Below are 14,849 nucleotides of genomic sequence, written 5' to 3' on the forward strand. Positions count from 1 at the left end.
CCCAACAGGAAACCTCAGGCTTTGATCCAGCACATCCCACAGAAACATCTCACCAGCAGCTCACTCTATTCTAACCTATTTATTTGCCAAAAGATCAATTGGGAACAGCCTCAGTTCATAGGGCTGCATCTGCACGGCCCCGTGTGCAAGGCTGTTGGTCTCACCTCTCCCAGTGCTGTCCTGTACCTCTGCCATTATCCCAGTAACAGTTCCTGCACAGCAACAGCTGACTGTTTTTATTGGTGTAGCAGAGAGAAATGTGTATCATTTTTAAAATCGTCCCTGACATTTTTCAGAGAATCCAAACTTACAGCAGAAGGCTGAGCTGCAAAATCTGACACAGAATTTTAACAAAAATATCGGCTATTTTGGGGTATGAAAACATGTTATGGAAAAAAAAAAAAAAAAAAGAAACTTTATAAGGTGGATTGTTCTGTCTCTTGCTTGCGAGGATACTCTGGTTCTGCTGGAAACTCTGGTCCTTCTTGTCTGCAGTTGGTAAACAGGGATTTTTCATAGCAGAAAAACCCCACTTCACTAGTCACCTAAACATGCACCAGAAGAACGTTAGAGAAGGAATTGCAAGACAATTTCCATTGCATTTCCAGCATAATTTACACCTACACTCATCCTTTACTGACATGCCTTCATCCTTCACAATGAGTGATCCTTAGAATAATCATAGAGTCATAGAATGGCCTGGGTTGAAAAGGACCACAATGATCATCTGGTTTCAACCCCTCTGCTGTGTGCAGGGTCACCAACCACCAGACCAGGCTGCCCAGAGCCACATCCAGCCTGGCCTTGAATGCCTCCAGGGATGGGGCATCCACAGCCTCCTTGGGAAACCCGTTCCGGTGCGTCACCACCTCTGTCTGAAAAACTTCCTCCTAATATCTAACCTAAACCTCCCTTGTCTCAGTTTAAAACCATTCCCCTTTTTCCTATCACTATCCACCCTCATAAACAGCCATTCCTCCTCCTGTTTATATGCTCCCTTCAAGTACTGGAAGGCCACATTGAGGTCTCCTTGGATGTCATGGTGATATGAAAATTATTGATTCTTTCTGGAAAAGTTAATTGAAGCAAAGGTAAGGGCTGCATCGTGATTAGCAACAAGGTTCCTGCTGCTGTCTCACTGTGGAGTTACAAAACTAATTGCCTCCATAGAAGATGGATTAAGCAAATCAACAGCAAAAGGCTGAAGAGCATGACAGCATGCTCAGGGAGCTGCAGTCTCCATGGTAAGACACTTCTGACCAAATGAGTTATCTCTTGGTCTAAAGAGAAGTGTCTTTAGCAGTGTAAAAGCAAATGGCAAGCCACTCTTGCCAGACTAGTTTATTCTGAATCAGGGAGAAAATCAAGATGTGAAAGGCAGACTTTACATTTTGAAAGGATAAGGAGCAACAGCACTGAGTGGCACTGTTGTTCAAAATAGAATAGGCAAATACAGTCAAATATAATAGCAAACCCATTATAATTCAAGCTACAGCACATTAAAATTTGACTCACTGTACACTGAATACACAGACTTGAATTGTAGCTACTTGCAGTGATCTCAACATTATAATGAATACACTTGAACTACGTCCAGTTTTCTATTGCCACAAAGGGGGGTGTGGGCTTGGAGTGATTAAAAAAAAAAAAAAAAACCAACAAAAACACAAACATTCAAATTGGAATGCAAGTTGAATTTATTTCAAGAAGAGAAGGAGTCAGAAGGCAGATGTGGATCCCTTCCACTTAGTTAAAGGAACACTGAGTCAATGAAACACTGAGTCTGAGCCCATCGGTAAGCACCAGCTTTGTCCCATGGCCATTGAATGCAAACAGGTCTAACTGATTTGAACACAGGGCACATGTAGAGTTCAAAGAGGAAAGAAAACATTAGCCAGAAAGGAATCAGTCCTTCAGACTGCAGCTTCAATATGCGTTTTAGTGAGCATTACAGGCTATAAAAAAAGTTTGAAAGAGCACTTTTGTACCATGTAAAAAAGAAAGGTTGCAAAAGGGTAAATGGTACAAAACCCTCTGCTCTCTTTCCATTCCCCATCTTGCAGCCTGTTTGTTAGCAGTAACAACATGCGACATATCACACAGGGCTCTGCTGAGATGAGCTCCAGACCTCTGACACTAAATCACTGATAAAGTCATAATGTGGAGGGGGAAAAAAAAAAGGCTAAGTCTCTTCACAATAACCAAGCCTTGGTAGCAAGTAATGGCTGCCTTAATCCAGCTGTCTCCATTAAATGTCTCCCACCACTGTTATCACAACCAGAGGTGAAAAAGGCATTAGCAAAGGCAAGATATTTTTGCTCAGCACTCTCTGAATAGAGTTTTGTCTGCCTCAGAGTTTCCAACTCAACAACTGAAGAACAAGAAGAGAGTGCTTGTGCACCAGGGCATGCAGGAGGACTATCAGCCAGCTGTGAGAGCCACAAAGAGCCAAACAGTAATCATTCAGCTTTGCCTTTACATATGAAAACCCTTTAATTTTTCTTAGCATCATCTCCTCATTCTCCCTGCCTTAAGGCAAACAAGGAATCTGTTTGTGATCTCTCTCCACACCATTCTCTTTTTTGGAGCTGATGGAAAAGGATGGCAGAAGGACAGCAGTGTGGGATGTCAGCACTTGTGGCTTTGCTGGTAGAAAATAAAAGGCAACCCTATAAGGGCAATGAATGATAATTAGCAGACATCATTTCATTCTTACTCCTCCTTTATTCATTACTGTCTTCAGAGACTCCCACTTTCTCCCTCAAAATAAAACCCTCTTTGAAACAACAGGCAGAACGCACTACCTTCGATGTCTTACAGCCTGACAGAACATGTTAAGCACCAACATTTGTTTAACATTCTCAAGATCCAGCACTTGTCATTTCTGGGTTTACCAGTCTGAAATCCCAAAACAGGAAGCCAGCACTTGCTGAGAGAGTACCTTCCTAGCCATGAAGAATTAGGGATCTTAAATAATAATAACAAATAAATGATAATAATAATAATAAAGCAACTAAAACCCAATAAACTTGAAAATCCTGTGTGAACTGATAATGGGAACTGTCCATTAGTATTAAAAATTACACAGAGGATGCACCATCCTCCTGCACTGACAGCATCTCTGATCAGACTGCCTAGCTAAACTCAGCCTGGTATTTATGCATTCAACTTAAAGAGAAACACTTCTTACTGACAGAATTAAAACTAGGAACATGAAGAGGGATAAGACAAGGTTGCTGCGGCTATTTTCAAACCAAGCTCTTCAAATCAAGCATCACTGATTCAGGAATCTATGTGGTCAGATTAAAAGAAACTCGAGTAAATTAAAACAGATAAGATACAGCAAGGGTGCTCGAACAGCCTTAGTGCTGCCATACAGCAAAGACAGGCCATGACTAAGGCAATTGTTTCTGTTACTAGCTTTATTAAAGCTGATTCCACCTTTCCTGAAGTCATTAAATGAATGATTGCTAGCTTTACTTTCATTTTAACAAGCTTTCGTTTCTACCCTTTTTTTTTTTTTTCTTCTTTCTTCCTCCAGGAAGTTCCTATTTCTAGAATCATTAAGGTTGGAAAAGATCTCTCAGGTCACCTAGTCCAACCATCAGACCATTCCCACTACGCCCACTTACCACATCCCTCAGAGCCACATCCACAGTTCTTGAACACCTCCAGGGATGGTGACTCCAACACCTCCCTGTGTAGCCTGTGCCAATGCCTCACTGCTCTTTATGAATATATTTTTTTCCTAATCTCAAATCTGAAAATTCCAGAAGGACTATGGTGAGACTCAACAAGCAACACAGGCTGCTGCTGTGCACCAGATTTCTGGCAATCTGGAGAAGCACAGAGCCAAACAGCACAGGACTATTTTAAGAATAGAGCTACTGAAGAAGTGTAAAACAAGCAGCAATTGCCAGTCCTCTAAACAGGTTTTCACCTACTTTGCGTGACTGGAGCCTTGCAAAGCAGCCAGATCTACTCACAAACTTCGTTTTTGCTTTGCAGCGGGAGAACACATACAGAGATATGGAATTAAGATCCTACTTTGAGTCCTGTTGGCACTGAACTTCTGCTGCTCTCTGTGGTTCTGTCTCATTTCCACCAGCAGCCAAGTTTCAGTGGTACAGGGGACATTCCCTGCAGTAGTAAGTGAGTCACTCAACTATTAAGGTATTCAACTTTTAAGGACAAAAGCAAAGTGGCACAGTTAATCCAGCAGTGAAAATGTACATATGCTTTCCCTCCCCCATGAGTGGCATTTCAGCCAGCAACTTGCTTGTCTGCAGATAAGTTTGCAGAAGTCTCTTAAGGTTTTGCATTATTTCTGATACCACATTGGACTACTGATCTTAGCCTGGTTATACCCTATACGTAGCATCAAATACAGCCACTGCTGATATTTTAGCATAATTATTTCTAATTACTTTATATACATTTATATACATGCACTCACAAGATTTCAATTATTTATAATTACATGGAAAGTTTCAAGTTTTATTCTGCTAAGATCATTCAGAACTCAGTAAAAGCCACAAATGCTTAATTTTTGAAATGACAGTTTCTTATGAATTTGAACTCAGGCTAATTAAAGGACTTGCAGATTCCAACAACCTAACCCCTTTTCAAAAGGCAAATCTTTAAGCTTGCAGAAAATATGCTCTACTTTCCATTAAGATTAAAGATTCAGCCTCCACTTTAAGCGCAAAAACTTCTGCTCCAAGGTACAAACAGCCTCCTGAGGACACCCAGCTCCATTGCTCATACTCATATAAAAATCTCAGCACTGAAGACAGCCTCCAGTGGAGCAGCCTGGGGTAAGTACCTTCCCCTACTCAGCAGTTATCTTCGTACTGTATGAATAGAGAAAACAACGACCAGCTCTGACAGCCACTGGCAGTCACCTTGCAGCATAATAGCAGAAAATGAGTTTGGTAGATATCCACAGTAACACTAGATTCAATGGATAACTTCAACAAGGGAAAATAAAATCTTTCGTCATAGCCAACAAAAATATGGTTGCGTGGAACTCTCACCAGCTACAGTTACTTTTACCCTCCCTGGTCCATTCCAATGACATTTAACATAGGGAAAGTAAAAGAAATAGCCCTACAAGTCAGTTGCTGGAAACCAACATAGGCAGAAATTAGTTTTGTCATATTCTGTACTGTAACCATATACACAGGTGGGCAGTGATAGGAACAAGGGGAAATGGTTTTAAACTAAGTCAGGGGAGGTTTAGGTTAGGTATTAGGAGGAAATTTTTCACACAGAGGGTGGTGACACACTGGAATAGGTTGCCCAAGGAGATTGTGGATGCCCCATCCCTGGAGGCACTCAAGGCCAGGCTGGATGTGGCTCTGGGCAGCCTGGTTTGGTGGTTGGTTACCCTGCACACAGCAGGGGGGTTGAAACTGGATGATCTTCATGGTCCTTTTCAACCCATGCCATTCTATAATTCTGTATACCAGAGCCCATTTGGCCAACCAGTCCATGGTCATCACGTGACATTTCTTCCTCGGTAGTGGCACGAGTTCACCTTTTGTGGAACAAAAAGTGCCTTCAGGAGGACAAAGGACCCAAAGTTTTGCAGCATTCATCATGCATTGTTTTAAAATGCACGAAAACTTTCAAGTCATTGACTGGCATGAACAAAGTTGGATTTTAGCTCAGCAGCTTCATGCAGCTGCCAGCAGTGAGTTACCTTCCTATACAAATGAAGTTAACGTGCACAGCTATCATTGGCTTGATTTCTCCATGCAGAATGAGCAAAACATACAGCCATAGTAACCAGATCCTCCCTCCAAGTTCTCCTGCTCTTCTGAAGGACAGGTATGCATGGATCTGTGAGGAGGAGCTTACATTTTTCCTGATTGCAAGAACATGGGCAGGAGAGCTGGTTCTGCTGTTCTGTGACATGCTGCAGCAATGACATGGAGTGACCTTGCCTATCGGCCTGTAAGTGGTTTTCCAACATGTCACATGTATCTGTTATCGATCCACTTGAGTCCATATAGAACAGCCAATATTTTCTCTGCTTAATAGGGTTACTGAAAATACAACAGTAATGTGCAGTAATATCTCCAAACAAAAGTCCCAGTTGAGGTATTAAAAGACATTGGAAAACAATTTGAATGAATTCATGGAGTTTAACAGTGAGATGAGCTTATAACTAGCCTTACATTAGCATTTTGTTGGCCTAAAAATCTCACATCTGACGACACTTAGCATGTAGTGTTTGAAAGATAGAAGTGTGTCAGAGCCTTTAACACAAGATAAAAAAAATCCAGTCTCACTTGCACACATCAGCATGCATAAGTGTTGGCACCCAAGATGTGAGCTCAAGCCCCAGACATACTAAGTTTTTATCCATTTCAAAACAGGTAAAAATAAATACATCCTTTCTTACCCATTATGGAGACAAAAACATTTTAAAGAGGAAAGTTCACTTGCACTACAAAGAGCAGAGCTGAGCAAGGTTACCTCATAGTGCACACAGCAAACACTGTTTCAGCTGGAGATCATTGCACACAGCTGTGTTTATATATAATTAATGATTCAGCTGGTAGCAGAGCTGTGCCTAGAAGAGGGCAAGTCCTACCTCCATCTTCAGAAAGTGCAAAAGAGATAGTAGAGACTTTTGCATGAAGGAAGAGTATGGGTAGTTTAAGAGAAATCTCAAAGCTCTTGCAATTTTCTGCTGCTCCACTCCTTGCTGAGTGGAATGGAAGCTGACCATCAGTATGAACAGTGTACAGCAACAGATTTTACCTGTCAGTAAAAGAGATTTGACCTTAATTGCTGAGCTCAACTTTACCTTGGGCTATGGACAAGTGCAGAAGATGCTACCAAAGTCCAGCTGGCACATAATAATCTGTTGATTATTATTGATCAACATAATAACATGTTGATCATCCCAAAGGTGTGAGGCACCTAACATCCCAAAGGTGTGCCCATCTAACAAAAACCTACCAGTTGCTATCAGTGGTATGAATAATCACTGCTTAATATTTCATCCATCTGGGGTTCTCATCCAATGTCTCCATGTTAGATTCATCTGTGACAGAGTCTGGGAGAAATCCAGGAAAATATTATCACTGAACAACAGCCAAAGTCTGGCACTCGTCTCTACCTGCTTTAAAATTTTAATCGCACTTCAACACTATGATGAATGGAAAGTACTTAGCAGAGATTAGCACCATTCCTTTCATTTCTCCTTGGATCACTTTCTACCTTAAAGTCTGAGAAATGGGAGAATTTGGGGGAGGTGATATTCCAGTTTCTGTAATGCAAGTCATCTCATCATGGGTGATCTTCAGGGTCCCTTCCAACTCAAACCATTCTATGATTCTATGATTTAGCAGTCTTTTGTACTCATCCTTGCGTGCAGACTCAGTAAGCTAGTAGAATTATATCTGCCGTTTAGGTCTAGCTCCTGTCCTTTCTTCACATCAACTCATAAATAAAGATAATGGTAGCAGGCTGAGTTGTTAGAATTCTAATAAACAAGGCTTAGGAGCAGGAGAGAAAGGGGGAAGGAAAAATGCTATTTGAGTACTCCTGACTTCAGAAATAGAACTAAAATGGGAGGCTGCACGACCTCTCTCCAGCACCTGCCTGCGCAAACTCCCTGCTCAGCAACGTGATTAGATGCTATTTTCCCCGGGGCTCTGTCTCACTGTGCATGAGGGAGGCCTGCATATGAGGGAGGCCTGAGTGGGAAGGAAGGCAGGCAGGTGACGGGGCAGATACTGCTGTCGGCTTGCCCCCTTCACTCTGTATCAGCAACACTTCTACATGACTCAGAAGTGAAAAAAGGAGGATGATTTTGAGATCCAAGTAACTGCTGGCTGCGTGAGCAAGCCAGTACACTTTGCCACAGAGCAGCTGCGTGATAGCAAGCGAGGCATTCACACTAACCTTCAGACAGGCAATCACTATAGCTGGCTGTATTTTCAGTCAAACTAGGTTGAAAGTAGGGTCCTCCATCTAGGGAAAAATACCTGCACACGTCAGTATGGGCTGGGGGCTGACATGCTGGAGAGGAGCACTGCAGAAAAGGGCCTAGGTATCCTGGTGGATTATCATGTTGGCAATGAGTCAGCAGCGTGCCCTTGTGGCCAAGAAGGCCAGTTGTATCTTGGGGTGCATTAAAAGCGCACGGCCAGCAGGTCAAGAGAGGTCCTTGATCTAGATCCTCCCTCTATGCTCTGCAGTGGTGAGGCCACATCTGGAATACCTTGTCCTGGACACCCCAGTTCAAGAAATATAGGGATCCTCTTGAAAGAGTTCAGCAGAGGGGCACAAGGATAATTAAGGACCTGGAGCATCTCTTGTATGAGGAAAGACTGAGAGACTGAAAGACCTGAGACTGTTCAGCCTGGGGAAGAGAAGGCTGAATGTCATTGCTCTTCATACATATTTTAAGGGCAGGGGCCAAGTAGATGAGGCAAGACTCTTTTCAGCGATGTGCAGCAACAGAAAAAGGGGCAACAGCCACAAACTGGAGCACAGGAAGTTCCATACAAACATGAGGAAGAACTCCTTTACTTTGAGGACAACAGAGCACTGGCAAATGCTGCCCAGGGAGGCTATGGAGTCTCCTTCTCTGGAGGTATCCAAGACCTGCCTGGATACTTCCCTCTGCTATAGTAGGGGCTTGGACACAGTGATCTCTAGAGGCCCCCTGCAGCTCTGTGAAATGCTCTTGTCTTGCAGAAGCCTGCAAGAAACGCTGAGTAGAATCGTGAATGTACTATGTGCCATGGACACAGCCAGTGCTACCAAGAACCACTTTTTAGAGATATAGATACTTGTATAAAGGCATATTTGTACATGCATATATAAAATAGTGAGTTTTGACATTTCACATAAGGAACTTGAAATTACCTCTATTTGTTTCTTGGATCTCTGCTGGTAACATAAGGGAATTGTGGGGAGGTACATTATGATAAGTACTATAATGAAGTTAAGTGATGAATAGGAGGCTATGCATTAGATATTTTATTTTCATTTGATATATAGCTACAGGTCAGGTTCTTCACATACGCACAAGTGCTTGGGCACAGCAGCAGATGTCCAAGCATGTACTGTTGTGGCCACATCCAGCTCACAGGGAGAGTAGCAGTGCTTATCTTGGCATTGCCCAAGGCCTGTAACCCCTCCAGGGAAATACAGCCACCTTGTACCTGTCAGCCCAAAGACTGTGCTTCTTAAGTGCACCAAGCCTAAAAATACATGGCAATTCAGCCGTGGACATTAAACAGGTCAAGGAGTGACAAAACCCTCATGTGCACAGGATTCTGCTTCCCAGTGTACTGACACCTCCCCAGTAAAAGATACTTTTGTTCTTGCCAGTGAAAGGCATGAAGGAATTTGCTTGGCCTTTGCAGAATTACACGCAAGGCAACAACAAAGAACCTGTATTAATTTGCCTCACCTTGAACATAAAAAAAATTAAGGGCCTCTTTTAAAACTTAGATTCAAATTCAATTGCTAGATATGTGATAAAGCAAAGACGTTTTGCTCAGCCTTATCCTCAAGAGATAAAAAGAGAAACAATTAAGGCACTTGATACGGCACACAAGCAGCAGAAAGGGCTCTTGACGATGGCCCCAACCCCCCTTAAGATTAAACAAAATATTGTAACTGAGCAGCACTAGACTTTTTTTCACTGGGGCTTATTGTAAGCCTCTGGATTTTTAAATTACAACGGCCTTTTACTTCCTTCAAAGGTTGTAAGACTTTTTTGGCTGTACTGTAAAACACGGCCGAAATGCAACGCTTGAGTATCAATATGAGCAAATAATACATCCAAATAGATTATTGTGAAGTAAAACTGAGCCAAAACAACAGCTGCTTACCCACAAAATGAATTTTTAATAACTTAATGCAGCGCAAACCCCTAAAACACATTGTAAGCTCGGTTACTTGGAAGAAAACTCACTAAAGCAATATTTACTCTCTCATAAAGGCTCAGATACATGTGAGGGAAGCAAGGGCTAGCCCTTCCTGCTATGTGGGATATCTCAGCATTGCGAGGTGTCTGCTTTCCACGCAGAGATAACCTTCTCAGAGATGTACTTTGGCTCAAAGGGACGGGATCCTACAGAATGTAATCAGTGCGTATTAGGTGACAGCCTGTGGCTGGAGTAAGAACAAAGGCTCCGCAACACAAGTCAGCCACATTAAAAGAAAACTGCAACCAATTATTATGCTGCAGTGGCTTAGCCAAGGAAATCTGGGGTTTTTCCACTCCTATCAAGTTATTTAAGACAATATTCTCCCTTTCCCTCCACCCCACTTTTCACTTCCTGGAATATGCTGGGAACATCCCACAAGATCACAGTTCTACTTGCCATCTATCTGGGTTCCCTAGCTCACGACAAGGGGTGTATAATCCATCTTCATGTTTATCAGACACTGAAGAGATTGTTTCTGAGACTTCTTGCCAAGAGCTCCCGGAATTCCCTACTTTTATTTGCAGACAAATGCCATAAAGCCAAACAAAACTGGAAAAGAAGGAAAACGTTGTCTCTCCTTCTTCGTTCCCCTTTACAAGACAGCAAAACGCTCCAGCAAGCAAACATCAGCTCACCAGCCCGCACTGCTGTCAAAGAGCAGTATGCCAAAAGGGACATAAGGTTGTTCCTTAGGAAGACAAGTTTAAGAGACTGCAAGGATGAGAACCTCAGGCACAGCACATTTAGGCAGAAGGTGGGTACAGAAATGAAGATCATAACACCCTATTACTTCTCTTCAGGGATGGCTACCTCCTTTGATTAAGATGTTGCCTATTTTATGCAGTGACCAAACAATTCAGATTTTTTTTCTTTTTTTTTTTTTTTTTTTTTAAGTTGAATGAGGGAAGAATTAGGTTGGATGTCAGGGTTCTAGTAAAGTTCTTTACTATGAGAGTTGTGAGATGCTGGAAGCTCAGTTACTTGGAAGAAGCTGTCCAGAGAGGCTGTAGATGCCCCATCCCTGGAGGTGTTCAAGGCCAGGTGGATGGAGCCCTGTGCAGCCTGGTCTAGTATTAAATAGGGAGGTTGGCCCTGCCTGTGGAGGGGTGGTTGGAGATTCGTGATCCTTGAGGTCCCTTCCAACCCAGGTAATTCTGTGATTCTGGGATTTGCCATTGGAAAATGGAAAAGGTCCTTGCTCCAGCTGTTAGGCTTGGTCCAAGTTTACCAGGATATTTGCATGAATAGCTATACAGTTTTCAGTTCAGCAAAATTCAGCCTAATACATTATGCCTCATTACTGTGTACTCCTAGAAAATGATCCAGTTTATCTGGCATAGAGATACAAAAATGCATCACTAGGGTTGTAAAGACAACAGACTGATCCCACCTTCATCACCCTGCAGAAGGGAAACTGGTGAGAAAGTCGGATGGGAAGCCTGTTTCAGAGAGCGGACAAAACTGATGATCTCAAAAATAACAAGATGGGAGTGCACAGAGCACTTTGTTTACATACAAACCAGATTTGCAAGGTTGAAAGCATTTTTTGTGAAACAAGTATTTGTCTAAAAATATATATTTGGCTGCTAACAATAACTACTTGTAAGAAAAAGCAGAAAACACCTCCTTAAATGTTCACAAGACCGCTTAAGCCAAACCAGACCCATAAGGCTGAGTGTCATAGTTTCAATAGAATTTGTTTCATTTTCACTTGCAGTTGTTTCAGAAAAGCGCACTGTTAAAGAATTCCTGGAGAAGTACACACTCATGTCTGAATCAAGAAAATCATAAGCACAAACAATGCATCACTCCTGGTCCGCAGTTAACACTTCAGGTACAGTAAGTGGATTTTCAGACTTCTTTATGCAGAATTTTATATTTTGCTTACACTACTTCTAAATAAGTCCTATGATTTACAAACAGTATGACTTTCTGAGTATCTATCAAAGAGGTTAACTGTATCGCTCATTTTAGAGAGATTTACTTACCACCGCTTGCACTTAGGATCACTTCTTAAAGCAGTGCCTGGCATTCAATTTGTAAGGCTCAAAAGCTGTATTATTTGTGCAGGACATTAGTCAGAGCATGAAGGGAAAAAAAAAAAATCCAGCCAAGCTTTCTGACTTTTGAGTGGTCCTGTGTGGAGCCAGGAATTGGACTCGATGATTCCTGTAGATCCTTTCCAACTTAGGATATACTATGACAACGATTCATATGCCTGTGAGGAAAGGTTTTTTTGTTTAGTGTACGTTACATTGCCCATTTGATAACACAAGTAGAACAACATAGATATTTTGACCATGCCAATAAAGATATGTTCTGTCTTGTTGGTAACAGCAGTGAACATGGCAGAAGGACAATGTTGGCATGTGAACTGGTTCAGGAAAAGCTTTGTGTTCCATTTTGTTCACAAAGATGACCAACCGTTCTTACTTCGAAGTTTGAGTGAAGCCAACTTTTTTATCCAGAGGTGGAAAAGACTCCATACTATCAGATCCAAATAGCACACAAGAGAAGATTCCAGATTTAAATGCAAGCTAGACTTCATCAGGTAAAAGCAAGGGGTAGAGCACAGTCCCTTAGAGTCGGTGGTGAAAGGGGTGGAGAGATGGGAAAGTACGAAAAAGTGAAAGCCTGGAATAAATCAACAGCAGGGAGGCAGAAAAAGAGCAGAGGACACAGAGTTAAGACCAAAGAGAAGGGGAACAGTAAGATGAAGACAACACAGAACATATTATGTGTTGAAGGGCATCAGCTCACAACTGTTCATTGTCTCATCATCTCAAAGAGGTATATCAAAAATGAGCTGAATAGAACAGCAATCAAAAGCTATAGAAAAAGAACTATTTTTTTCCACCAGCAGGACTCATGTACAAAGCTATTCAGAGCCACATGCAGAGTGAAAACCTTCTCCAGATTATATAGGATAAAAGGCATCCACTGTCAGATAAAAAGTACTAGAGTGCCTAATAATGAGATTTGATGGCGCTTTGAGTTAAGACAGCTCAAGTGTCTCTGCACTTGTAAAACAGGCAATTGACAACCTGACACAACACACACATAATTAAAAATTGACTCTATTGAGGAGCTGTTCGTTGTGCCAGATGCTCTCTGCACTAACTGAGAGAGCCTGTGGAAAAAAAATATAGTTCAATAGCACACTATGTGCAACAAGAACTGCCCAGGGTGTAAAAAGTGACTGATTTATTTTTCTTTTATTTATATATCATAGACCATAGAATGGCTTGGGTTGCAAGGGACCTCAAGGATCATCAAGTTCCAACCCCTTTGCCGCTGTCAGGGCTGCCAGCTGCTAGATCAAGTGCTAGATAAAACTGCCCAGAGCCCCATCCAACCTGGATTTAAACATCTCCAGGAATGGGGCATTCACAGCCTCTATGAGTAACCTGTTTCAGAACCTCACCATTCTCTCAGTAAAAAACCTCCCCTTAACATCCAATCTAACCCTTCCTTCCTTGAGTTTAAAACAATTCCCCCTTGTCCTATCACTATCTACCCTTGTAAAAAGATTTCCATCTTGTTTATAAACTACCTTTAAATATTGGAAGGCCTCAATGAGGTCTCCCCACAGCTTTCTCTTTTCTAAGCTGAGCAAATTCCTTCAGCCTCTCTTCATAGGAAAGGTGCACCAACCCTGGATCATCTTCGTGGCCCTCCCCTGGACCCTCTCCAAAAGCCCCACATCTTTCCTGTGTTGGGAATCCCAGACTGGACGCATTACTCCAGCTGGGGTCTCATGAGAACAGAACAGAAGGGGACAATCAACTTCCTCACCCTTCTTCTGATGGAACCCTACAATACCATTAGCCTTCCATGTTGCAAGTGCACACGCCTCTGGTTGCTAAGCTTTTCATTTACCAGGACCCCTGTGTTCAGCTCTGGTGAGGCCGCACCTCAAGTACTGTGTCCAGTTTTGAGCCCCTCAAGCCCCTCACTGCAAGAAAGACATTGAGGCCCTGGAGCAGGTTCAAAGAAGTGCAACAAAGCTGATGAGGGGTCTGGAGCACCGGGCTTATGAGGAGCGGCTGAAGGAGCTGGGAATGTTCAGTCTGGAGGAGGCTCAAGGGAGACCTTAGAGAAAGCAATAACTGCCAGATGGGAGGTTTTAGTGAGCTGAGGGTTTGCCTCTTCTCTCCTGTAATTAGTGACAGAGGGAATGGCTTCAAGCTGTGCCAGGAGAAATTCAGGCTCAACATTAGGAAATACTACTTCTCTGAAAGAGTGGTCAGGCACTGGAATGGGCTGCCCAGGGAGGTGGTGGAGTCACTGACCCTGGAGTTCAAGGAATGTCTGCATGTTGCGTTGCGGGATATGATTTAGTGAGAACTACTGGTGACAGGGGGCTGGTCGGACTAGATGATCTTGTAGGTCTTTTCCAATCTTGGCGTTTCTGTGATTCTGTGAGTCCTAAGTCCTTCTCAGCAGGGCTACTCTCAAGAAGTTCATCTCCCATTTTGTATATACATCTGGGATTACTTCGACCCAAGTGCAACACTTTGCATTTTGCTTTGTTGAACCCCATTAAGTTCACCAGGGCCCACCTTTCCAGTTTATCAAGGTCCCTCTGGACAGCATCCCTTTCTTCTGCTGTATCAACACAACACAGTGAGAAGTGCTACATATTTTGAAGAAAATTTTAAATAGAAACCAATTTATTTGCTAGTTCTGTTATCTACTACTCATTACTGACTGAGAAAACACTGCCAGGAAGGCACACAGAAATACTGTCAAGGCAGCTAGACATGTCTACACATTTATCTGTAGTGTGTCCCAACAGAGTTCAGTGACACTTGGCTTAGAAAAGCATATTGACACAGCACATTTTTCCAAGGGGAAAAAAAAAAAAGCAACAATCAATATTTGTAT

At 42.5% G+C, this 14,849-nt stretch overlaps 1 protein-coding gene across 5 annotated transcripts in view; it reads left to right on the forward strand.

The window, feature by feature from the left end:
* The first annotated feature begins 10,134 nt into the window (after window positions 1-10,134).
* The window catches only part of LOC128091853 (uncharacterized), a 265,583-nt gene continuing 260,868 nt past the window's right edge, over window positions 10,135-14,849 (forward strand). Inside the window, exons 1-2 of one of the 5 annotated variants that reach the window (XR_008211530.1) lie at window positions 10,135-10,716; window positions 11,680-11,796. Coding sequence is in view for 2 of the 5 variants with exons in the window: in XM_052705247.1 (XP_052561207.1) it covers window positions 10,321-10,716; window positions 11,680-11,796 (513 nt within the window). In the remaining 3 variants the exon portion in view is untranslated. The remainder of the gene's footprint in view (window positions 10,717-11,679; window positions 11,797-14,849) is intronic. The other 4 variants (XR_008211531.1, XR_008211532.1, XM_052705247.1 and 1 more) reach the window with 4 other exon arrangements.

Source organism: Tympanuchus pallidicinctus, unplaced genomic scaffold (genome assembly GCF_026119805.1).
Source record: "Tympanuchus pallidicinctus isolate F22 unplaced genomic scaffold, pur_lepc_1.0 scaffold10, whole genome shotgun sequence".
Classification (NCBI taxonomy): Eukaryota; Metazoa; Chordata; class Aves; order Galliformes; family Phasianidae; genus Tympanuchus; species Tympanuchus pallidicinctus.